Here is a 27281-nt window from a genome sequence, read left to right as displayed (position 1 = left end):
ACTGGAATCTTCACTTCAGCTGTTTGCACATAAATGTGCCGACATAAACCAGTTTAGATAAATAGCTCTGATTCTGTTGTAAACACGTAGGTATTTGAATCTTTCCTTGCTGCTTCAAAACCACAATGAAGGCTATGCCAACAATCCTGCCTAAGACCATTTATCTCATTTTGTCAGTTCATCTTACAGTGGGAGACCATTACTGAAAAAAGGCATTTGCTTCCAAGTGATGTGACCATTCCTGGTGATCATTTCAATGCTATTAAGACATCCCTACAACTTTACTTCTGTTGCTTTAGTAGAAAGTTAAAATTAAAAAAAAATTCTCACTGACAGGATGGGAAGATCAAATTATGAAAGTCTTCTGACTTGTTTGCCTCTGGTACTTTTTGCAACACCTAAGAGTGGATGTATGCCAAAGAAGTCTGAAATTGATTATGAAATCGAGGGAATTAAGGATTTCTGGTATTTTTTTACCATAAATGAAGCAGGAAGGTTCCCATGGTCAAGGCAGTATGTTTGTATTTTTCCCCATTTTAACAACATTTTGACCGTGTCAAGGCCAAGTTTGTCATTTCACTTATTCAGTTTCATTATTGCCAGGAGTAATGAGAGCAGAGAGGAAAAAATGCTGGAGATGGCCCAGACCACAGCAAGTCAATGCAAAATGATGAAGGACAGACATTTCAGGGCTTGTTTTTATTTTGTTCTGCAAACTGCTTTTGCCTCTGTCAGACAAGTTGTGCACAGCCTTACTCAGGCAAAATTCCCTAGGATTTCAAGGGGAAATATGACTGCAGATAGGCAGGCTGCATCTGAAGGCAATGTCCCAAAGCACGGATGTAATAGCAAATCATAGAATTGTCTGGAAAGGACCCCAAAGATGATCTCATCCCCCCTGCCATAGACACCTTCCACTAGACCAGGTTGCTCAAAGATCCATCCAACCTGGCCTGGAACAAATCCAGGGATGGAGCATCCACAAATTTTCTGGGCAACCTGTTCCAGTGCCTCACCACCTGCACAGTAACTAACTTCTCCCTTATATCTAATTTAATATTAGATAAGATATAAAAAAGAAATAAATATATCACCAACACAGTACAGCAAGACAGTCATTGTCTTGCTGTGTATCAATAACAAATAAGTGCTGGAAGTGGAAACATACTAAACCCAGCCAGAGCCACCACTGCTTTGCAGGCAGACTTCCTATGACACCACCAGCTACACCTGGATTTGTACATTCAGATTTCTTACTTGGAGACTGTCCTCTCTCTGCCCAAACCTGGGAGAGTTTAACCTGGATCTAAATGTGGTTTCTCACATTTCTTCTCTCTTCCATCTCACTAGTTCCCTCCAGTGCATTTCTGTGTGACTGAATCACTGTGTGATCTCTGTGTGTCCTTCTCAGTGTAAGCTTTGGGTGAGAAACTCTGCTGGGGTCTTCCACAAAAGCAGTGGGAGCTGCAGCTGCTGTGAGCAAGACTTGAGGGGAATGCTTGTGGCCCTGCTTCATCCCCTCCTTTTCTGGCTGTCAGCAGGTCTGGGATCTTTAAACCCCCTTGCCAGGCACAGGCTGTGTCTCTGTGTGCACCAGCTGCTGTGCACTGCACTGAAATCCTCTTTGCACTTACAGAGCTCATGCCCAGCGTGGGTCCTGGGCACTGGGGGCCTCGAGCACAGCCCAGCACTCCAATGCCTCCGTGGGAAGGGCAGAACTCCTCTGAAACTCCCTCAGAGCTTCTTCTTACCGAGATGAGAGGAGTAGTGGCCTAAAGAACAAAAGAGAGGTCATTTTTTGGTGATTGCATAAATGTTTTGAGCCCCTTTGTAAATAATGCATGTGCAGAGGGATTGGGAATACTACACAGCAGGGAGGGATGGCAAAGAAAACCAACAAGTGCTTTAAAACAAAATACTCGGGATACAGTGGCGAGGAAATCAGTCAGAGGAGGGTCAAAATTAATTCACCAGAATAAGGACAAAAGCTCAGAGCCATTTGTGAACCAATAGTTGGTATATTATTATTATTATTATTATTATTTATTATAATTATTTATTATTGTTATTATTATCATCATCATTATTGTTGTTGTTACTATGACTATTATTATTTGTGTGTGTATTTAGCATGTTTAAAGCTGATCTGCTCATAAATTGCTCTGTGGCTCCCTCTAATGACAACTTTAGCGAAACTGGGCTCCGGGAGGCAGAGAACAATGAAATTTCTGCGCTCTTGGTGTAGCACAGAATCGCACCATCACGGAATGGTTTGGGTTGGAAGGGGCCTTAAAAATCCTCTAGTTACAAATCCACTAGTTACAACCATTCTGCCGTGGGCAGGGACACCTTCCCCTAGACCAGCTGGCCTTCAACACTTCCAGGGATGGGGCATCTCCAACTTCTCTGGGCAAGGGACCAAAAAGTAAAAAATGGCCGATACACTTGATCCTCAGGCAGATTTCTTTGCAGCTACAACAGGGGTACTGCCTAATCAAGAAATGTGTTGCTGATTCCAGAGCAAATTAAAAGAATCAGATAATAGGGAGACTAAAAAAATAATGGCAGGATCTAGCAATGCACAAACAGCAATGTCAGAGCATAGGATCATTTAAAATATAATATCCACACTGAATTAGTTGAAAATTAATTATAGAAGTCCATATAATACAATTCAATGAAAGCCATAATTCCTCCTGTGTAGATTAAAATGTACATCAAGTCTTGTAACACATCAATGAGAATTTCCACACTAATATTTTCTGACACTTTGCACTCCTAAAGTCACCCTGGAGATCAGCACAGTCCAAAGGGAGTAAAGTCTGTTTGGTTTCCAGCTCTGAAAATTATTTTAGTTGTGAAATCTTTGGGCAGTTAGATATGAGAGAAAGCTGTAACAAAACAATCTCTTACATGTGAACAAGTGATACTAGTAAAAGCCATGCTGTGTTTGCACACACACCCCTTTCTGCCCAATGTGTATTTCTCTCAAATGCATATCAGGAACATTTCGTTTGACTAAGGGTTTGTTTGTGTCAACTCCAACCTGCCTTTAGCCACAGCAATTATTTTTTTAGGCAAAATTAATATTCCATACTGTCACTTATTTTTAATGCTGACTTTGAAACAAAGACACTTGTTTCAGAGTACAAAGGAAGAGTCTTAATGAACAGTAGGTTGGGTACAGAGCAGAACAGAATCTGGAAACTAGAGGAAAACAATATTTGACAGTTCATTGGGTATAATTCCCACATAAATAATTGATTTATGCAGCAAAATATTTTGAGAAAACCATTTAACATTCTAATACACATTGATTTGCCTCACAGTAAGGTAGAAAGCATTTCATTTAACAGGGAGATTCATGGCTCAGCTGATACAGGTCCCAGAGTGGCAGGGCCTTGGAAGGAACCTGAAGTGACATGTAGTGAAGGACTCATTCAAACAGGAATATTTTGGTCCACATAGGCTACATGTAGAATCACAGAATCATAGAACTCTTTCGATTGGAAAGGTCTCTTAGTTCATCAAGTCCAACTGTTAAAGTAGCACTGCAGGCTCCAGCACTAAAGCATATCCCCAAGTGCCACATCTACATGTCTTTCCAACACCTCCAGGATGGTGACTCCCTGAGCTGCCTACTCTAGCCTGTCTGGCTTGATACTCCTTTTGATGAAGAAATTTTCCCTAGTATGTGCATGCTCTTTTCCTAAGAAATATGTAATTACTACCTACCATTCACCCCCACGTGACTTCTTTTGCCCCTTTTGGATGTTAACACCCCATTTGCACCATGTTTCATTTAACCATAAATGTAGTCAGTTAGAAATCGTGCTGGTTTTGAAAAAAAAAAAAATTATAGTCAAGACATTTTAAGAGATTAATTTCTGCTTTAGAAATCACACAGGTGAACAGTTCAATCAAAACGGGCTAAGGAACAGAGCACAGACAAATGGAGTCAGGCAGCTGAGAGCAGTAACCCCTAAAGCCAAAGCCACAACAGAAAGGTCATTACATTATCTCTTTAGTGCACATATGGTCCTCATGTAAAAAGCTTCTGTCCCATCTGTGAGGTTGCTCTACCAATATGTGTTAATGACATGCTGAGACATCATCTCAACTGCAGAGCTGATTTTGTCCAAATTCTTCATTTGGTCATTACCAGCTCTCCTCCAAAATAAAACAGCACGGGGTATCACTGAGCCAATTCAGGTCTGTAGCAACTGCATGGATGAGTCCTTATAATGCTACATATTTGGAAACTGCAGAATGAGGGAAAACAGAAGTAGCTTGAAGCTTCTTTTTAAGCTTCAATGCACATCCCCCTGCTTTCCTTTAATTTTCAGAAAGATTCTGTCCTTAGAATCAGCATAAGTATTAACATTTATAGAATGCCATTGCTAGAATAACCAAAGTATTCACCTTTAATATGTTTTCATCATTTTTTATCAGAACTTCAGAAATTAAGTATTTGCCAGCAGGGAAATCTGGACCGTCTTTCTGTACTTTTTTGAACATGGGTGAAGCCTTTGTTCTTCTCCAAGGACAGGAAACTTTTCCCAAAACTCCATTAAAGATGATGTACAATATCCATGGGTGTCAGCTAATTCTCACAGCACCCTGGACACCATCCCTAGGGTGCCACGGATGTGCATGAGCAGAGTTCTCTCGAGTCACTGCTGACTCAACCCTCCCTGATGGTAGTTCTTCCACTCTTTCCACCCTTTGACTAAACAGAAAGGCATGGGAGGCCTTGCTGGAGAAGAAAAGACCAAGGTGCACTGGATACATCAGATTTCTGTGTGCCTGCAGCCACCAATCCATCCACCCCACTTGGTTACAGTCCTGCTTCGCTCAGTTTTTTTCCACTAATGCAGCAGTAAGTATTGGCTTTGTGTGGCCAGGCTTGGGTAGTGGGGGGCTATGGGAAGGGGGGATCTTCTGTGAGAAGCTGCCAGAAACTTCACCTTCTTGTGTCTGTGAACATCTGACTACTGCTAACTAGAAGTACATAGCATGGATGCTGTGACTGATAAAACTTTCAGTCTTCTACAAAGTCAGGATGACACATACCTATGTTAGGCACCTTTTTCTTAATGCAAGCATTTTATTTTCCCATTGGCTTTAAAGAATTTATTTTTATTTTTACTTTTAAAATGCAGAAGGTTTGGGAGGTATTTAAAAGTTGTTTTTCCTCAATATGTTTCAAGTTTTAAGGCTGTGCGTGGAGGAAGAATAAGGAATAAAATTAAACACTGAATGTACAAAGAGCAGAACAACTGTTTTTAATTTTTGCTCTTGCAGCACTGGAGGAAGCCTCTGGGAATAAAAGCCTGCTTTTCCACTGAGTTTCACTTAAACTTTGGAGTTTGAGGTTTTGGGTTTCAGAAGGTTGTACACTTTGATGAGTCAATATTAGTATAAGCATTTGAGACAGGGAATCAGAACATCTGGTTTTGATACCTGCACAAACCTCTGCTGCAGTCATGGAGTGTCTAGGTACAATGAGGGCTACCCTGCAGCTTCAACAGAACAGCAAGTCTCAACTGCAACACCAAGGCTTAGCTCAGCTAATGAACCACTAAGCACACACAGTTTATCCATTTTGTTGGGGGTAAGCACTTGTGGCTTGGGCACACTTTCACAAGGTATAAGAAAAATCTTGCCTGAGCATTCAGTAAGACAGAGAAAAAAAGATACAGAGGCAATCAAAAATAAACCAAAAAACAACCCAGCAGACAACTGACAGATAAGAGGCAGATGTGAGGAAATAATGGAACTGAGCTGTCGAGATATCATCAATAAGCAACTCAGCCAGCATGTCTGTGATTGAGGGTGCAGGTTTAGAGTTACCATAAGCCCATATGAACTCACTGCCCCTTCTGCCCAAAGAAAGGAAGTAAGAAAGCAAGTCTTATCTTTTGATTGTATAGCTCAGAAAAAAATCCTGGTCAAGTATGCTAGACAATACAAATTAGCAAGAATTCCTTTGACTTCTACTAAATTTTAATACTAAAATTTAATACATCTTTGATAGAATCTTTCTCAGAATAGACAATGGTGAAGCACAGAATTCTTATTTTAAAACACTGAATCCTAAATGGTGTTCAGGGGTGTTTTTACACAATTAATTTACTCATTAATGTAAGACCAAACAGTACCAATAATGTTATATGTGTTTATATTCTAATGGTTACATTCCATATTTCTCTGATCTGGAGATAAGCAACATACTGATATACCAAGACAGCTACTTAGACACTCTTAGCTATGCTGAAGATATAATATTACTGAAACTAGTAATTCTTGCAAGAATCTCTCCCCAAATATCAAATGAAATGAAGTTGTAACCTGAGACAAAAAGGGCCTTTTCTGTCAAACACCTTCAAGTTCTCTGCAGACTACTTTTAGTTTGATTGAATGAAAGCTGGTAAAAATGCACTTTAAAAACATGACTGAGCATTCCATACAACCAACCACTTTTTGCCATAAAAAGATGAAGTTTGTATTGCACATATGGCCACAGCTAACATCCTTCTGCAACAACATCCTCTGATGTTTCTTTATTGTTTTCCTTTTGTACTTTCCCTTGAGCATTCTTCACAAAAAGGACTGAAACCAGTGAACCAGTGTCCTTCCAAGAGTACACAGAAGAGGTTCCTCTCCAAGGATAGGGACAATAAAAAAGAACTGCCTAGAAGTTCATATAAAAGCACTTTCTCAGTCAAATATATGATCTATGAATGTAAAAAAGCCTTTAAAAAGTTAGAGAACCTGAAAGTTGAATATGGTGATTATTACACCCAAGCGTAATGAAGACATGATGCAAAGTCAGGAAATCATTTCACCATGCTGAATTTCACTATTAAATATTTGCCATTGCAAGAAATAATACTTTCTAACACCTGGGAAGTAAAGAATGACTGTATGATTCTGTGCTGTCCTGAATGAGTCACTTTCACTGGCTTTTAGTTAATGCCACTCTTTCTACACTGAACTGGAGCCACAGAACATACATAGTAAATCACACAATGCATTTGAATTCATACAGACATGGTAGGAAGGCAACTCTTTCACTTAATAAACAGCACTAAGAAGTCACCTGAGGGTAGAGCTTTAAATATCTTTGCCCTTCCTTACAGAAATCCTCATGAAAGACAACAAGGATAAAAATACAGCTTCAATCAAACCAATCTGAAGCTCTTTGGTTGGAGATTACACTTGGAGACTTTTTTATTATTAACACTAACACCTTCATATCCTAAACACATACTTAAAACAGCTTGTCTAAGCATAATTCAGCTGGAGAGGAACTCCTTCTTCCTTCTGCTGCCTCCACATAAAATCTACATTCCTTCTGAATTATAAAGTACTTATGTGTTTTTAACAAATAATATACAGATCACACCAAAGCCAGCATCCTAAATAACAGTGCATAAATTCTTGTTTTCCTTTTTTTACATTTACATCTGACACGTTCTTCTGAAAGAGATGGGAAATTTAGACTAACCTTGCTGAGTGATGACTGAGGCTGATGACTGCCAAGTTGAAGCTTCCAAAGCAGACCTCCTAGGTAATTTTTCATCTCTTGTTGCCAAAGATACTTAAAAGATACTACGCTGAATACAAAGGTTTTGTTCTTGACTTGAACAAAAAAAATTATGGCCAACACCAGGTTGGGTTTCTTTTTATTGTTAAAACATTAAAGCATAACATTTCACCAAATACAGGAAATTTAGGGGTTGTCTGACATTACAAACATCTGGATCATCAAGAGAAAGTGTTGAGCTATACATAGTCTGACGTTAATCTATCAATTTAATGTATATTAGTAAATGATTAAAACATGGCCAAAATACAGAATCACAAAATAAGTACCATGATGCTTCTAAATCTGAGACAAGTCAGAGAACTGAGTGCAATAAATTTCCAGCAAATGTCTATACACTCAATTACCTCAGGGCAGAATTATTCCAGGAATATTGGTAGTTCCTCATATTCTTGCTCATTCACATTCAATTTAGTGAGAATTTTTGATTTGAGAACTTGATAAAAACATTTTTAAAAATACAACATTTAACAAATGTGAAAAAAGAAGTTGTCTTCACAGGAAAATACAGATTGCTTGCCACTCCAGTCCTTAATTGCCTATATGTTTTACAAATCTTTACAAAACTAATTTGTATCCATTTTGGTTTCAAAAACATAGTACATCTGAAAAATAAAATATGACTCTACTGATGGGTAATACAAAGACATGAACACGCATTTAAAATTACTTTTAAAAGTAAATCTTTTCAGTAATACAGCTATAAGACAAGTTAAACATAGTACAATAAACCATGCATCTTCTGACTTGTCAGATCAGCTAAACTACTCGGTTAACATACAGTAACACTTTTGAACACTTCGTAAATTCAGCTTTTCTAGCACAAGGGAAAAAAAAAACCAGATTAAATTTGTTCTTCAAGTGGTTCAAGGCTGTCCAAGTGTTTTTTAGGTGTATCATCACTATGACGGCTTTGGCAATGGGTTAAATGTTTCTTAAAGCCTCGGGGAAAATTTGATTCAAAATTACAACGGGGACACTTCAACAGACTTTGACCATGAGCAGCAACATGATTTTTAAGAAGAGACTCCAAGAGAAAAGCTTTGCCACATATTTTACATTTGTATGGGCTTTGAACGTTATGCTTGTTAACTAAATGGTGCAAGACAGCACCTTTTTTCATTGCACGACAGCAACAAATTTTGCAGTAATACTTTCCCTTGCCACGCTTCATGTATTTTGCTATTTCTTCCTCAGAGATGAAAGCCTCTTTCTCTTCAGTAAACTGAAGCACACACTGTGGCTGCGTAGGAGTAGTTGCATCCATTTTGCTCTCTTTGCTGTAATCAGATGACTCCATATCATACTGCTCTTGGTCACTGTTGGATTCTTGTTCCTTTATCTCCATTGAGTCCACCACTGGTTTTCCACACTCACTGCTATTTAGTTCAGAATCTGAGTTCTCCTGGTTTTCCTTCTTGGGCTTCTTTTTTGGGCATGAATATAACATGTGTTCAGGTGATTCTTTGGCTAATATTGACTGTTCATCCTGTGAGAATAAATCATCCAGTGGTTTCTGATCATCTAAACTGTGAGAGAGAAAGTCACTCTCACCAGACTCACTAGGTGTTTGGGGCTCAGAGAAAAAGCCCGAAGCAGACTTGTGAGGCTCGGAAAACAGGATGTTCTTCTGGATTTCAGAAGGTACAGTAGTTTCAGCATGTCTCTGGACATCAGAGGATAGAGCAGCAGCAGGCTTCTGCATCTCAGAAAATACAGCATGCTTTTGAACATCAGGGGAAACAGCAGATTTCTGGCAGTCTGTGAAAACAGCTTGCTTGAGTGTCTCGGGAGAAACAGGAGTAGGTTTCTGGGACTCAGTAAAGAGACCATGTTTCTGAACTTCAGGAGATGTGGATTTCTGAGACTCTAGAAAGGAAGTAGACTCCTGAACTTCAGAGGAAATGGAAGTGAGTTTTTGGGCTTCAGAAAACAGGGCATGCTTCTGGACTTCAGAAGAAACAAGAGCGGATTTTTGGGCTTCAGAACACAGAGCTTGTTTTTGACCTTCAGTAGAAACAGCAGAAGTAGATGTCTGATTCTGGGGCTCAGAAAAGACAGCACGTTTCTGGACATCAGTAGAAGCAGTAGGATTAGATTTACGAGTCTCTGGGAACAACACTCTTTTCCGAGGCTCAGTGAAATGAGCTCGTTTCTGAATCTCAGATGAAGCAGCAGAGGTGGATTTCTGAGTTTCAGAAAAATACATTGATTTCCGTGACTCAGAGAGTTTCCAGGATTCAGGAGATACTGAAACACCAGGCTTACGGACCTCAGGAAAGAAAGAAGGCTTCCAAGAGTCAGAGGAAACAGTGTGACTGGACTTTCGAAGCTCAGGAGAAACAGGGGGAGAATGCTTCCATGTGTCAGGGGACAGAACAGGCTTCCAGCCTTCAGGGTAAACAGATGAGATGGGTTTCCAGGGCTCAGAAGAAACAAGAGTAGACTTCTGGGATTCAGAAAAGGACGTAGACTTACACGAATCAGAAACGAGCCTCCTAGGTTCTGGCAACACAACCGAACCAGGCCTTCGGGACTCAGGGGCAGACCTCCGGGATTCTACAGGACACTGACATGGCAGGCTTTGAAGCCCAGGGAGAAACTGTGGAAGACTTCTGCACTTCATGAGGTGAAGCCCTCCAGGGCTCAGGGGAAACAGTTGGACCAGGTCTCCATGACTCCGGTGAAACCGCAGAAGCCGGCCTCCGGCTCTCAGGAGAAGAAGCAGAAGCGGGCCGGCGCATTTGGGAGGGATGCCTGCGTGGCTCAGGAGACACGGCTGGGGTGTACCTCCGTGGCTCAGGGGACGCTGCCGGAGGAGGTTTCTTTGGCTCTGGTGACACAGCTGGGGAGTATCTGCGGGGCTCTGGAGACACAGCAGGAGAATGGCGCCGGGGCTCAGGTGATATGGCGGGGGAATGCCGGCGGGGCTCTGGAGACGTTGCTGGGGAGTGCCGACGGGGCTCTGGCGACACGGCCGGGGCTGGCTTCTGTGGGTCGGGGGATACAGCAGGAGATGGCTTCTGTGGGTCAGGAGACACGACAGGAGATGGCTTCTGTGGGTCAGGAGACACAGCAGGAGATGGCTTCTGTGGGTCAGGAGACACAGATGAGGCTAACTTCTCTGGATCGGGAGATGTGGCCTGGGCTGACTTTTCTGGATCTGGGGACACAGTCTGGACTGACTTCTCTGGCTCTGGGGAAGCCACCTGAGCAGACTTCTGGGGCTCTGGAGACACAGAAGATTTCTGAGGCTTGGGGGAAACAACAGGTTCTGATTTGGGGAGTTCAGGAGAAAGGGCAGGTTTGCCTGACTCAGGGGAAAGGGTAGGTTTCTGTGGCTCCAACGTGACACTTTTCTTGGATGAATCTGAATCTCCTTCTACCTGTTGCTCTTTCTGCTCTTCATTCCATTTCTCAGGTGCTGCATGCTGTGCTTTGATGTGATAATATACGTTGCAATACATCTTGCTGGTAAAGAAACATTTATGGCAGTGAAACAGTTTTGCACTTTTTTGATAAAATATAAGTTTGCCCAAGCCAGCAGCATCCATTTCATCACAATACTCTGGGTGAACAGTACCCATATGAATTTGTATGTTTTCATAGTCAGTTCCCCTGAAGCTGCAGTAGTCACATTCCAAGCGCTCTGTGGTTTTACGTAGTATCTGCAACATGTCCATTTTTCTATAGGCAGTAACAGTTTCCACAGCAGTGCACCTTTTAAAGAGGATTTTTCAGTTCCTGCAATAAAGGAAAAAGATCTGTATAGTTATTCTTTCATGTTAATTTCAACTCTGTCACTCCTAAATAACCACATGTGCTTTTCCCTGCTCACCCCCACTCCCTTTTTAGAAAGCATAGATTTTGCACAGGTACTGACTACTTCATAGAGAAATCCAAACATAAGTGTCACCAACTCCTGAAAGTCATTTTGCATCAGTAAACTTGAAAAAAATAAAGCTTATATTTAACAATAGGCCTTCCTATCTATGTAAAAAAACTGGAAGCAAATGATAAAAAAAACCCAGGTGCTGAAGAGCAAAGTTTGAATTTCACTTGATAAATGTGACTTGTTTTCTCCATTATCTTCTCTTCCCATATTTGATGTGCTTTTAATGACATTGTATTATTTACATTATATATGTAAACTGAAACCAAAAAGTACTTTGGAAAGTACTTGAAACAATGCCACCGAGATAAGGCCATTTAAAAAATGCATCTTCACTATTAAATTTCAAAACAAATCATCCGTTTTTGACAAAGACCAAACTAAAATTCAAGAAAACAGCAGTCTAAAGCCTAGGCTGTTTACATCTGTTAAATACTGGCTTCTTTTCACTAATTATATGATAAAAAAATAACACTGATCATAAAAGCTTCATCTACTATGAAAAGGACTTTTCCTGTTCTATTATTTCATCTGTTGCCCCAATAACAACAAAAATACTATTTAAGAAAAACAGCAGGGTTTTTTTCCAGTTGGTAGTTAACAGTCCACTGTATCCAGAACATTGTTTTCCTCACCCCAAAGATGGAAATTTCTCAAAATTAATGTTTTTTACAAGACTTGAAAAACCACAAAATAACAACAACAATAAAAAAATCCCAAAAACCAACCAACCCCCCCCCTCCCATGTAAATAGCTTTTAATGATTTGGTTAGATTCCCCTATTTCCAAAAGAATTTAACCAGATTAGCTCCTGCAATAAGCAGAAAACCAAGTCTAGCCATAGTCTGCAAGTTATACTGACATAAAGTGGAAGGTAAAAAGGACATTTAAGTGAAATGAGCACACTTCTTCCTTGTAGGTTGAAATTAAATAGTTGTTACATGATTAATCATGCTAAGCTATCAGCTTAATTTTGGGGGGGGGGGTGTTGTAAAACACACTGCTTCAAAATACTCAAAATTGTTGTTTAATTTTAACATTAATTTTACCTGTCTAAATATATATAAAACTAACAAGTCTAAAAATATGCATTCAAAGCAAGTTTTCTTAATTTATTCCTAAAGCATTTTTCCCCTGGTTTCTTATGGAAATGAGGCTTATACAAACACATTGCCCTACAGTCAATGCCAATCAAACTGGACAAAGCAATCCAGCCTTACTTTGCATTTCTACACCTTTCATGAAAATCGGCAACTAGAGAATGCAAGCAATGCCTCCACTGAGGCAGAATATGTCACTTAGCAGCAACTTCTTCTGTTTAGCCTCTCCACAAAAAGTCTTGAAACATTCAGAGCAAGCAGTATCTGATTCAGCTTTAATTAAGGAAAACGGGAAGGAATTCAAAATACTACAGCAGTGAGTTGCTTTGGGCTTGGGGTAGAGACAGAATGAAAGCAAATTAGCAGTGCTGCTAAAGGATGAGATGGATACAGCAAAAAACCAGGAAAGAAGGATTGGATGAGGAGCAGGAGGGCACAAATCCCTAAGAAATACAGGTTCACTAGCTCAGCTGCTTATGGAACAACTCCTTTGTGTGCACTGTGCATACACACATCACATTAAGCCACAGGAACAGGTAGATTTCCAATTGGGAAGCACAGTGGAACCACATATGGAGCTTTAAGAAGGAACCTGCTTTACAACCATGAGGCAAATGAACAGCATCTGACCACAGCCTAGCTACAAATGAGAATTACTCTGCTCCACAGACACTGAAGTGGAAGGGTCTTTGGGGTATAAGCTGCAGTTTCCCAGCACTGCTGGCAGCCATACAAAAGACACCCCAAACTGTAGCCCACACCACATTCTGCGTTGACCCAAAACACTTCCCAGCATCTTATAACAAATTTTTTATGTCTGTAAAAGATGAAAACAAAACAAAGATGACAGCAGTGCTCAGTGGGCTGTATCTCTTCAACAGAAAATAACTTGCCAATTGTAAAAACCCACAGCACATCATGTCTTAGTACTCTATAAGACTTTCAAATCTTTATGAACTACAGTTTATATTTTGTTTGCAGGACTCAGGACAATGAGAGAAAAGGAAAATTTAAATTTGAAAGCAAAAATTTCTGAATTGCTGATATGAGTGAAATAAAAAGGTTTTGGGTTTTTTTTAATCAAATCACAGCAGAACATAATTAGGATAATGAAGACGTACTGCAGTAATCACGTTTTTAGACTTGAAAGGGAATTTGTGAATTCCAAAATTGGTTGTAATCCTGAATTACCCATTTTCTTTTCACAGAAAACCAAAAAAGGGCTTTTCTAATTTGAATTTATCACAGTTTATAACAAAGTTTACCAGACAATCTCTTCTACTTCTCTTCATAATTTCCCAGCTCTTCACATGTCACCTTGTTGCAGTTGCTGCAGTTTTTGTTATTCACTGAAATACCCTTCACCCCACCTCCCCATCCTCTTCTTTTATTCAGTTCTATCTTACTTTATGATGAAAATTCCCACTTTCTTTCCAAATACAACAGTTAGAAAAAGTCAGTGATTCCCAAATTCCACAAATTGTCCACATTGATGCTAAGCTTTTTTGACCATGAGATTATTTTGGAACCAAAGAAGTTACAGGCACAATCCAGACATCCAAAAGTCTTGACAGTCAAGCCTTTTGCGTAAGAACATTAAAGAGCTGAGGGCACTTTGTCTCACATTGCCATCACTCACCATTCTTAGTTTTGTAATTCAACTCACTGTACCTGGCAGTCACTGAACTGCCTCTTCTGCTGAAATCTCTACTTAATTGAGGCACCCTACTGAGCAAGACAGCTCTTGGTTATTGCAGCACCTTAGGCTGCAAGCCCATGGAATAGTAAATCTAGTTTTAGAATAGTTACTGAGATCAGTAACAAACAGCACTGAGCCCCTACTAACTCAACTCGTCCATTTAAATTTGTTGCAACACTTCTGGAAGAATAAACTCTGAGATGTTGCTGGTTCACTTAGCACAGATCTAAATAGCTAGTTTGAAAGATTTTCCTGTCAATCCCTCCAGATTCCTTCTCAATACTGAGCTCCAGTGCCACTGTCTCTACATGGTTTTGGTTGCTGTCCTCCTCTGTACTCAGGTTTCTCACACAGATGACTCTGCTTCACACTGCTCTTTGTCATCAGCTCCTGCATCAGAACTTCTTCTGCACTGGATCCTGGCTTGCCTAGTTGGGTAAGAGTGCAAGGAACAACATGTCACTGTTTTCTAAAAGAGTCCCACAGCAGCAGAGCCAGCCAGCCTAGAAACCATATATTCAGTAACCAGGCTCCCATGGCCTTGGTTCTGCATGAACTGTGATGTAACCTGTGCTCAGCAGCATCCTTTTGGCAACACTGAGGGAGATGGACCATGCTCCCTCTGTGTAAATGCATTATTACAGACATTAAAGGGAACTGGCTCTGTGCTGCTGCAAATCAAACCCATAAAAAGGTTTTATTAAATAAATGGTGTGATTTTGTCAGGGTGCTCCATGAGCACTGCAGAGTGCACTGCAAGTACTAAATCACAACATCATTCTAGTCCTCTGAAGCTCTTTGAGGAAAAGTATGAATTTCAGGACAAAGATCAAATTGTCATGAGCATCAGCTTCTCCATTAAACAAAGCAGAAGACAGATGGTCACTGGAGTATCTCTCAGGACTTCTTGAATACTCCTAGGAGGACAAAGAAGCTGCCACCTCTGCAAGTACAAATAACTGCTGTGCAGGCCCCAGGCCACTTTGTTTAGTTGAACACTCTGCCAGGCCATAACTGTTTTGTAAAAAGGACACCTGAGCATTCCCCTATTTGAGCTCTCAGGTAACAGGATGTGCAGTGCAGCAGTGGCTATAACAGCCTGTGCTGCATGCTACTGTAACACTACAAAGCACAACACATTCCTTAATTGCTCTTTCTACATTCCCTCCTACTTTTCTCACTTTCCATGGCTGCAACACTGAGAAAACAAATACATGCAGCCAAACAGAACACACTACAACTGCAGCAGAAGCCTGAAGCCCAGCATTTATGCCTGTTCTGCATCCACATCTTGCCTGCAAGACAAAATACTGTGATTCAACTAAGATTCTGGGGCTTGCAATACTAAATTTTAACTTAAGGGCAGCCAGGACTCATTCAGAGTCTTCCTAAGACATGACATTTCCCACTGAAATCTACCTGAACAGGTAAGTGCTTCTGGCTAAAAGCTCGCTATATCCTCAATGTCAAGCACAGTAACAGCATCAGTACCAACTCAGCTCTTAGCTGACTTCAAGTGACACAGATCAATGTCCATCACTCAGTTTAAAGCTGCCTCAAGAGACACAAATCTCAGCAGTGGGACCACCAGTCCTTATTGCTGCTCCATCAGCCACCTCTCCCAACCCCTCTTCTTCCAGGCATGTTTAGAACCTACATACAGAGGTTCCTACCACCAACTCTCTCCTCTCTCCACAGAGATGCTGAAGATCCTTACACCAGTTCCTGTCCCCCACATTGCAGTTCTGGCCATAATCTCCTCCACCAGAGGAACAACAGAAAAACAGCATGGGGAAAGGATTGGTAATGAGGGCATGTATCCACCTGAGAAAAGAACAACCATCACTGCTTTTCTTGATTTGTTCTTAGCAGCCAGGAGGCTAAAGTCATGATTTGGCAGAAAGAAGAAGTATCCAGGAAATCAGAGGCAGCGAGATAACCACAAATTCAACCAAAAATTGGTTATGAGTACTGCAAGGCAGCCACAGAGTGGAGTCAAACAGCATCAGAAGTTTCTGCTGAGTTCATGTTAAACTGAGCAATAGGAGCATCCTAAGCTAATGCACAGAGAGGAGAGACCTCCTGACGTCTTCACAAGGTTCCTACTTAAGATTAAGCCATACTTCCTACAACCTCTCAAAAACCTCCCAGTGGAAGAAAAGAGGAAAAATGCAGAGGAGATATCTACATATAAGAAGGAATCCATTCAACTGTTGGCACAACATGACTCTGGCAGCAAACAAGATATCTCTACTTTTTAACTCCATTCCAATTTCATAGCTACAAGTCTTCCAATCATTCCTGGTAATTTTTAATAAACACATTCTACACTTAGCATTGCAACAGTTAATATATACTTCCATTTTTCCTCTACTGAAGATAAACTGTGACTGAGGGAAGCAATGAAGGGCTCAAAGCTAAAGATCTAGACTGTCTGTGAGCACAGAAAATTAGATTTCTTTTAACATTACATGAAGAAATTCAAAGCACAGCAACAAGTAGTCTGCCACATCATTGTTCAAAATCAGACTGTCTTGGTTCTCAGTGGCAGAAAAATCTATAACTCTTCCTCTCAATGACAGCCTTGGAAGTTTCTTCCAGACAAACAGCTCAGTCATAACCCTCTGTCAGTGGGGAGGGTCAATGGCAAATTTGCTCCCAGCAAAAGAAATCTGAGTAAGTGAGATACAGCAGCATTGTTGCCTCTGCTAGAAGGAACAGATCCAGACTTTTGCTGGGTTTAAGCAAAAGGAAAAATTACACGTTCTTGCAGTGCCAAAAAATGAATGGCAGTCTGGTGGCAGCATGATGCTTCTCTTGAAGCTACATCCCTGTGTTGTGACTGACAAAGAGAAGTTTAGCTCGCAGAGGAAGCTGCACACAAACACCCCGCAATGGGGCAGAGCAGGCACTCTACAAGGCTCTAGGCAGGTAAGGGCATCACTTCCAAGGCACCAGGAACAAGACAGGCAGCCCTATGCTCCTGCTAGTCCTCAAGTGTCCACAGTATCTGACCACAACCTCACATCTGAACTCCCAGCTGCCAGCCGGTCTACTGAGGCTAAGTTCCACCAGCAACAATTGCTGAACAAGGTCTCTAAAATTTCACTGCTACACAAGGCACAAACACTCTGACCCAGCCACTGAAACAGTAAGATACACTAAGAACATGGGAGGCACCAGATCCAGGCAGGAAATGCTGCATTATGAAGTTCCATGTTTCCAGGAAAGGTTCAAGTCAGGAGAGATCTACAAAGTGACAATACTTGATGCACATACAGATGACTTAAGAAAAACAAAGCACCCAGTGCAGTAATTTCACAGTATTTCAATCTTTGTTAAGAGAATGACAAGTCTACACAATATTAGTTCTCAATAAAAGATCTAACAACAGTCTAAATTGCAGAGTAAATTCAATGTACCTTTGACAGATTCAAGACTGAAGAAATTAATTCCATGTACTGCTTCTACAGCTTCCTAACTCCAAGTTCCAATTCCACTTCCAGTTAGCTTCCAAAAAATGGCCTCGAAAACCTTATTGCTGCAGTGCTGTTCCTGAGCTAATGAAGTGCCACTAGAGCATCGCAATCTAGTCAAGAACCGAATTAAGGCTGTGAAACTTGGTAACATGCTAAGAATTCCATTTACAGTACTCTGAAAGAGTATGGGGTTCAAGGGAAGATTACAGAAGAGAAATGTGAAATCCAAAGTTTCTATATTCCTTACTTACAAAAAATTCATAGAATCACTGAGGTTGGAAAAAACCTCTGAGATGATCGAGCTCCAACCTATGACTGAACACCACCTTGTCAAGCAGACCATGGCACTCAGTGCCACGTCCAGTCTATCCTTCAACACCTCCAGGGACAGTGACTCCAACACCACTCTCGACAGCCCATTCCAATGTCTAATCACTTTCACAGTGAAGAAATTCTTCCTAATGTCCAATCTAAACGTCCGTTGGTGCAATTTAAGATTGTGTCCTCTCGTCCTGTCACTTGTTGCCTGGGAGGAGAGGCCGATCCCCACCTGGCTGTACCCTCCTTTCCCGTGGTTGTAGAGAGCGATAAGGTCCCGCGAGCCTCCTCCTCTCCAGGCAGAACACCCCAGCTCCCTGAGCCGCTCCTCACAGGACACGCTCTCCAGAGCTGTAGTGAGCCTGGTTTCTTCTGCACCTGCTTCTCTGCTCCCACGTGCGACGCAGCCGCTCCCGGCAGCTATTTCTGTCACCGGGGAAGGGCCCGGTCCCGGCGGGGACACGTCCCGTGCCGAACTCGCTATCCCAGGACAGCAGACCGGCAGCGTGCTCCTCCCGCTCCTGGCTCCGCCGGCATCACTTTAACTTTCCTGCGGGAAGCGGGTGCCTGCGGGCTCGGCTTTCCCGGGGCCGCCGGCTCCCCGCTGCCCGGCCCTCCCGGGGGCCGCACCCCCGGGGCCGGGGGCCACGCCGCCCGCCCATTCATCCCGCCCCTCCGGGCGCTTTCTCTCGCCGCCTCCCCTCTCCCTCTTCCCTCCCGTGCGCGGCCCCGCCGGTTTTGTTCCCCCCGCGCCGGCACCGGCAGCCGCCGCCGCCCCCCGCGCGGCGGGGGCTGGACAAGGGGAAGGCCCAGGCCCGATGCCCAGGGGGAGGGAGGGGAGCGCGCCGGGCCCGGCCGGCGGGAGCGGGGGGCGAGCGGGACGGGCCGCCCGCACTCACCGTTCGGCACCTCCGGGACGGCGGGCGCGGGCCGGGGGGGCCGGGCCGGGCTCCCCCCGCCAATGGCGGCGGCGGCGGCGGCGGGAGGCGGGGCCGGGTCACGTGCCGCGGCCGCGGCGGCGGGGCCGGGGGCGGGGCCGGGGGCGGGGCCGGGCCTGCACCGCCCTCCGCTCCTGCCGGCAGGGGGCGCTGCCGCCCAGGGGGCCCGGCCTGTCTGGGAGCCCACAGGGGGCTTGTCCGGCGCGGAGAGAATTCCAGAATGCCAGAAACAGAGTCACAAAGTCACAAAGTCGGCTGCAAAAGAACTCTGAGATCCTCGACTATGACCAAACACCACCGTATCAACAAGACCATGGCCCTCGGTGCCATGTCCAGTTTTCCTTAAATACCTCCAGGGACGGTGACTCCACCACCTCTCTGGGCAGCCCATTCCAATAACCCATCACCCTCTGAGTCAAGAAATTCTCCCTGATATCCAGCCTAAAAATCTCTTGATGCCGTTTAAGACTGTGTCCTCTCATCCCGTGGCTGGCTGCCTGGGAGAAGAGCCTGACCCCAAGCTGCTCCAACCTCCTTTCAGGTGATTATAGAGAATGGTAAGGTGTCCCCTGAGCCTCCTGCTCTCCAGGCTGAGCAACCCCAGATCCCTCAGCCGCTCCCTATAGGACACGCACTCTATTGCTCTTCTCTGGATCTGCCCATTATATCTCTCCTGAATTGAGGGGCCCAGAAACGTAAGCAGATTCTTGGTGTGGGCTCACCAGTGCAATGAGGACACACCTCAGGTACTGTGTGTCCAGTTCTGGACCCCTCAATTCAGTAATTGCTTTTTGTCTTTTGGGTTTAGCAGTGCTTTTTGTCCAGTATGGAAGGAATGACAGACTCACTAAATCACAGAACCAATTAAGTTGGAAAAGACGTCTGAAATCCACTCCAGCCTGTGAGTGAGCACCCCCATGTAAACCAGACCAGAGCACTGGGTATTGTGTCCAGTTTTTCCTTCAACAGCTCCAGGAAGGGTTACTCCCTGAAGTGTTTAAGGAAAGACTCTCTGGAGGCTGAGGGGCATTTTGTTAGGACAGAAGGTGGGGATAACCGAGGTTCTTGTTACTAGATCCCTCGGGGCACGTTAGTGTGAATGATCAGTTTTTATAAATCAACAATGTAGGGTTTATTATAGAACAACTTAGTTGCAAAGCAAAACAGGTATGGAGATGTTTTGGTGGTTATTATCTATAGTAAAACAACATGAAAGCATTGCAATGTGAAAGTGCAACATCACCCAAGGACACAGACAAGGAGAAAAGGGAATTTCAAGGAAATTTCAAGGAAAGGAAAGTTCAAGGAAAGAAAAGGGAATTTCAAGGAAATTTCAAGGAAAGGAAAGTTCAAGGAATTTCAAGGAAATTTCAAGGAAAGGAAAGTTCAAGGAAAGAAAAGGAAATTTCAAGGAAAATAAAGGAAATGAAATTTCAAGGAAAGGAAATTTCAAGGAAGGAAGGGATTCAAGGAAGGAAGGGAAGGGAAGGGAAGGGAAGGGAAGGGAAGGGAAGGGAAGGGAAGGGAAGGGAAGGGAAGGGAAGGGAAGGGAAGGGAAGGGAAGGGAAGGGAAGGGAAGGGAAGGGAAGGGAAGGGAAGGGAAGGGAAGGAAGGAAGGAAGGAAAGGGAAGGAAGGAAAGGAAAGGAAAGGAAAGGAAAGGAAAGGAAAGGAAAGGAAAGGAAAGGAAAGGAAAGGAAAGGAAAGGAAAGGAAAGGAAAGGAAAGGAAAGGAAAGGAAAGGAAAGGAAAGGAAAGGAAAGGAAAGGAGAAAGGAAAAACAAGAGTGTGAGGATCTCACCACCCTAAGCCTTACAACAAGACTTGATTGCTGTACAGCCTTGGTCGAAGTGCTGGTCGAGTGATGAGGGAAGTCCTGAAGAAGTGGTGGGGAGGAATCGGCGGAACACAGAATCTCTTGGGTTTATATTCACTCTGGTTCAGATAAATTTAAATCAGGTGCCTCCTTAGGAGCAGGGAGCTTCATGTAGTACTGTAGATCATGGGACACTTCGGGAGTCCTCGACACCTTATAAGACAGCACAGCTGCCCATCCTGGCAGTGCAGTTGAGTCAGTTGTGCCCCATTGTGTCCCATCAGCAGAGATGAACCCGCTCAGGTCACTCTCAGAGTTCCCTGCATTTCTCAGGAAGAGGAGAGGGAGCCCCACATCCCAGTGGTTTGTGCAAGGAAGCACAGCTTAGCATGACACGGGGCACAATCCTGTCCAGCTCTTATCTCACTCACAGCCCATCATTCACCCTGTGCCTTATCAGATCAGAGGTTTAGCCATTACACAACTAAAAGTTCACCTACTCCATCTCAACCAAAAACCCTTGCACCTCCATGAATGAGGAATGTTTTGAGTCCTTGTCTCTTAAGAGGAGGGAAGCTGAGGGAAAGATGTTAAGCTTTTCTCCCTGGTACCCACTGAGAGGATAGGTAGGAATGGCTCAGAGCTCCCCCAGAGAAGGTTCGGGCTGGGCATTCGGCAGGATTTCCTTACCAAGAGGGCGATCTCTGTGACAGGCAGCATTTAACAGTGATCTGTCACATCCCCTGGCTGCTTGGATAGAAGCAGTATTTTTTGCCAGTCTAAGTTTCCAACAAAATCAATCCTGCCCATGCTCTGAAAATGTAGCAGAAGTGTAGTGATTAACTACAATTACTGATTGATGAGGAATTTATTTCTTTTTTCCCCATCTAGATGTCATGGAGAAATCTAGCACTGCAGGCTAGATACCCTCCCGGTCTTCTGTGTAGTCATGTCCCAGGCTCATATCTCTTTGACTACAGGTTATACATTCATCATTGGGGATTATGTTTTTCCCATATGACTAACAAAAACCAGCTGGTTGTTTCCATCCAAGTCTTCAGCTAAGAACATTATTGCTACTCATCCCCCTTTTACTTGCATTTTATCTGTTTTTTATTACTCAAAATGCTGACTCCTGCTTTGCTCATTCATGGAAATAGCTGTAAAGTCAACCCAAGGCCAGCTAATAACCTGTTGTTTTCCCTTGATCCTGAGCTTTTCATCTCTTTCTGATTTGCCAGTGCTTTCACTCATCTTATAGTTTTAAAATTAATTTCCAGCTACTGTAGGTAATAGGATAATTTCCATTGAGAATGGAATCAAACACTTAATTAAATTCCAGATAAACCAGGTGTACCCCATTTATTAGGTTTCTTCTTAGTCAGACTAAGTAAACTTTTTCCATGCTATTGTTACCTGTAAGTGATTTTGAGTACTTGGAGGATTGCCTTTCAACCTAGTGAAGAAGTTTTCTCAAAGGAGTAAAGAAATCCCACAGAGATTTTTTTGCTGGATTAGCAGTTACAGAGCATAGGTAAAGAACACATCTCAAGCAACTGCAGTGAATAACTTTTTTTTTTAATGGACTTTTTTACTGTATGGTTAAACTTTCTTTTCTAACTTGTTTAGAACTTTTTTTCATTTACATCCAGGGATTAAATTTGATTTATGAAATCATGCTAAAGTTTCATAAGTCTCCCCCCTTTCAGTTAATATTATTGTAAAAAACACTTGAATATAGTTCGCAGTTCTATGGGTTTTTTTTATAAGCAACATGTAAAAAATTACCATATTCACTTACGAAGTCTCTCAGTAAAAATGCCAGCAGGCTTTTGAAGACATGGAGTTCAATCATCCAAGACAGCTATTTTTTCATTCAATTCCTTCCCTTAGGCCCCTAAATTACTTTCTGAAATGGCCTTTTTCTTATTATGCATTAGTAACTGTTACAAATAGGGCAACGAATGTTACCTAACACTGTAGCTATGGAGAGCTCAGTTCTTGGAAATAAATCTAAATACCCCTGAATATATTTTTACCTTATGTAACATATTCCCAAATGTTTTCCTCCTTGTTATTTTATCCCTAATTTAGAAACTTAAAAGTTTCAAATATACATGCAACTAATCTTTGTATTTCAGGATGTTGTAAAATATTAAGGAAACAAGACTGAGCCTATTCAGCCCTGAAAGTGCTTCCATTTCAATATCCTGATTTTCTTGACTGAATGCCTGAGAACATGACTGTACACATACTCCTGTTTCTGGATGCTGATGACCTTCAACAGCTGTCAAAACTGTGCAAGAACTTCCAGCAGGTAATGTCATACATTGGTGCCCATACTCCAGTTTATTCTTAAGAAACAAGGTGAGGTGGAACTTCCCTTCAGTTTCATCCAGCAGGACCGTCTGTGTTTCTGCACAGCCAGATACAGGGAGCAGCACAACACACACACACCTGGGCACAGGTCAGTAGAAACAGGCCATGTTCTCCATGCTGTGGGCAATCTAAAGCCAACCCCCCTGTCTGGCCAGCTGCAGCCTTTCAGAATTACTTTTCAATCTGCTCACTAGAGTTGGCAACTGAGATCCTGGCAAAAGAAAAGAGACTAAAACACCAATACCCTAAAAGACCCAGCCCCCCCCACCCTCTCTAAACTTCTATGCAAAATCTTCAGATTTGATTCTAGACTATATCAACATTTTTTAAGAGAAGGAGGAAAAGAATCACCTATTTCTGTCTGTTTTGTGTCTCCTCCCTTCTGCATGTGCTGGGAGCCATTCATGGATCTTGCATGGACCATGAGTCTATGTGCCATTTTTGCTAATATTTACCTTTTTGGAGTGTGTTGGAGATTTTTTTTTTAACTAATCCAGGATGTTAATTGGAATTGCGCAAAGAACACTGCAGCCCAATGTCTTATGTGTTTGTGTCAATTTGAATCAAAATACTGTAATACTTATGTGACAGTAATGAGCTCTGATAGTATTTACGTAATTGTAGATGGGATATGCAAATGGAGTATATTCAGGAGATCAGGTATGGCCTAATGAAATGTAAATCACAAAATATATCTGGAAAATATTTTTTTTTAGTTATGTAACAATGAAGAAGTTTAGGAGAGGGCTTAACTGCTAAGAGGGAAACCAGCACTTGGTAAGATGACATTTTCAGTCTTCAAGAACTTCAATGAAAAGCTCAAGCGGAGGTACAGAAGACAGAGTGAATGCCTTTAAGTCACTTAGAAATTATCAGGCAAGATTCTGGTTTCCCATTTGTTTCAGATATTTTTTTCTTTCTAATGAAACAGTTATAAATAAGTAACTTGAGAATTTTAAGACTCTCCTCTCATCATATAATACTCAAACAGCACCACCAACTCACAAGTAATTTTCCACAGATTTTCAACATTCCATCACGTTGGGGGAGGGAAGTACTACTCCATTTTCCTTTTAGGCATATTTTATTCTGATGTTCAATATTATTTTGTGCCCAGTGAGTGGCTTTTGTCATGTTTGTATTTCAGTCTTTTGAGTTGCAATACTGCAAATAAATGTCAGCAGAGAAACTGCCTTCAGCACAAAGAGCAGTGTTGGCTTAACCATGGATGGACCTCCAAAGACTCTCCAAAAACAACTTTCAGCCGTTTGGTTTTAAATTAAAAGAAGCAACAGAATGTATTTATAAACTGAATGCAAAGTTGTCAGCACAGTGTTTGGAGTTGAATAAGCTTCTCTTTAAAGCTGCAACAAGCACAAATGCAGGGATTTTTACTGAATATTTACATTCCACATCAGTTTCTAGTAACACAATAGATCACAATAGAATGGAGGCCAATCTCCATTTGACAGACAGAGTGATTTCCATCTTCCTAAATGTCAATGACCTTGGAACTCAATGAGAAACCAGGCAACAGAAATTTGGTGAAGCTCTCTATATGTAGAACATTATATTTTAAAAGCAAGAAAACAGATGGCACTGAAGTCAGCTGTGATATAACCAGACACAATTCCCATTCTGTGGGGATGCTGTCTCTACTTTCAGCTAAGCTGAATTTGCAAAACAAAGTTACTATTGTGGCAATGAAGCTCTCACGCCACGATGAGTTTGCACAAAGGCAGGCAGCAAGCCTGCATTTATTTGATGTCATCAGGAGAAGCATAAAAGAACAAGTGAGCACAGAGCAGGTGGCAGCTCCTCCAGCAAGGGAAGCAAGCTCAGGCCCTGCTGCATTCCTGTGCAGGAGATATTGGAGAAGGGACTTGGAAATGTATTTTGCTGCTTTAGCCATTGTACTTTGCAGCATTCCCATGAGGTACATGCTCAATTCCAGCAGGCAGTCTTCCCTGCAGATCTGGCTGCACAAGCTCCCATCCCAAACCTGATTCCTGTTTCCACAGGCACAGGCTGTCCTGCTGGCACTGCCCAAGATGACCATGAGTGCAGACAGGGGAAGCTCAGTGATGGTGTTTTTTCTGTTTTAGGAGGGGTCACACTGTAGCAGAAAACTTGCAGACACCATTCCCATGCACCCATGGCTCCTGGTGCTGCCGTGCTGTTCCTGTCTCTCCCGAGTTACTTGTGGCAGGTGTAGTTGGCCATGGCAATGCTCATATCCTGCTGATGGTGGCCAGTGCTTCCTACTGCCCTTCTCAGGTGTGGCAAGAATAGATGCCAGTACCTGCTGAATAAGAGAGGTTGACCCAGGGGTTCCTAGAGTGGCACTGCCAAGCCATCAGGCAGCTTGGGATGCAGCTCAGGCTGCAGCTGTGTGCAGATGTTGACTACTGCACTCTCCACATCCAAATTGGGATGTCCTGAATATTCCTTCCATGTGAATACCTAAGTCAAAGGACAAGTTCTCTGTCTCTGCTCCCTTGGGCAGGAGCCTGCATCCACAAGAACACAAAGATTTGTCAAAAAGCTGCAGGAATTTCTGTGTTCTGAATCTCCACCTTAATCTGATGGACACAACTGTTTAAGCACTGACAGTTTTTACTGAGATGAGTTTTGAATAAGAAGACCCAAATGGAAAAATACTGCAAAATTCCTGTGTTTAGTTAGTTCTCTATAATACTATCAAGAGGTGCTCATAACCAAGGAATTCGGGTGCAAGTGGAGAAGAAGCCCAAAAGCCAAAAGATCTCAAACTCGATTTGTGAGCACGTGCAAAATCACAGCTCGTGTCCTGCCCGTTCCTCTCACAGGTGAAACACACCCCCTGCTCCAGTCACCACAGGGCATCCAAAAAGGTGGGAGATGCTTTCGAGCAGACCCTCATCTGGTGAAGATCCCAGCTCTGCTGAGCTCTACTGCTGAATTTCCCTGATGAGTTTCCTTGGATCAAGCCAGGATTTTTCACTGAGGGGAAAGCTTGCCCTTCCAGTACTCAGCCAGGACACCATGACAAAATCCTTTCTCCTGCAGTCAGGATAAACTTGGCAAACAAGATAAACTTTAGATGGAGCTAAACCTAGATGATTCTTTAGCAGCACTTTTACTTAATCTTGAAGTAATTTTAGTTGGCTAAAATTGACTGACTTATGTAGCCTGATACTAAAATTCTTCTCAACTGTATTTTTATCTGCTTCTGAAGCATGCAAAGCAGTAAAATAACATCTTACTTATTTTTTTCTGGAGTAATAGATGAAAAAATAGCACAATATCACATCTCAAAATCATAGTCAAAATCTTTTTTGCTTTTATTCTATTTAATGCTTAATATCTGGTAAAATACAATAAATAATTTTCAGTCTAGGACAATTAGATGTTATGCTCAATAATAAAATGTTCAGAGAGGATGTAAAAATAATATCTTACTATTTAACTTCAATGACAAAGCAGGTCTCATTTTTAGACAGCTGAGAAATTTTCATCCATGAGAGATAAATGAACATATCCTGCCCTTTCATAAACACATGTCTATCATTGAAACCAACAGAAGACACACACACCCCCACACATACACATGTATATGTGCCTGCCTTAGAATGTGCCTGCATTAGAATCCAGGGAGAATTTGGCCTGGATCTTACAAAATGGCAGTTTGCAATTGACATTCATGTGTGTTTCATTTTTTAACAAACAAAACTGCAGAATGCTCATGTATTTTACATTTTCCAAATCCTGTTACTGCAACTTATATGAAACATTAGCATATAAAAAGTCATCACTGTACAACCACTTTTTTTTGTCCAAAAGTCAGTGTCAGAACGATAAAAAACAGCTAATTAATTAAAACCAGATTTGATTTATTGTTAATGTGCTGATGTTTGCATTAGCTGTCTTCTGTTTTAAGCACAAGGAATCTATTAAAACATAAAAGGCAAAAGTGGCTCAGAAAAAGACAAACTCTCCAACAACATACTTGTAGCTTTACTAACACTTATCTGACACTACAGTTAATTGAAAACCAATGTAAACACCATGAGGT

General features: G+C 42.2%; 1 protein-coding gene across 1 annotated transcript; it reads right to left on the bottom strand.

Annotated features, from left to right (window-relative positions):
• Positions 1-7671: 7671 nt before the first annotated feature.
• CHAMP1 (chromosome alignment maintaining phosphoprotein 1) lies at positions 7672-19081 on the bottom strand. The gene is given in 3 exon segments (XM_036386413.2): positions 7672-10172; positions 10174-11353; positions 18997-19081. Coding segments are annotated over 2 exon segments (2838 nt in total). The 5' UTR covers positions 11293-11353; positions 18997-19081; the 3' UTR covers positions 7672-8453.
• Positions 19082-27281: the final 8200 nt, after the last annotated feature.

Source organism: Molothrus ater, chromosome 2, assembly GCF_012460135.2.
Source record: "Molothrus ater isolate BHLD 08-10-18 breed brown headed cowbird chromosome 2, BPBGC_Mater_1.1, whole genome shotgun sequence".
Taxonomy (NCBI): Eukaryota; Metazoa; Chordata; class Aves; order Passeriformes; family Icteridae; genus Molothrus; species Molothrus ater.
The sequence above is the reverse complement of the archived record's forward strand: the minus strand, read 5'-3'. Positions and strand labels throughout refer to the sequence as shown.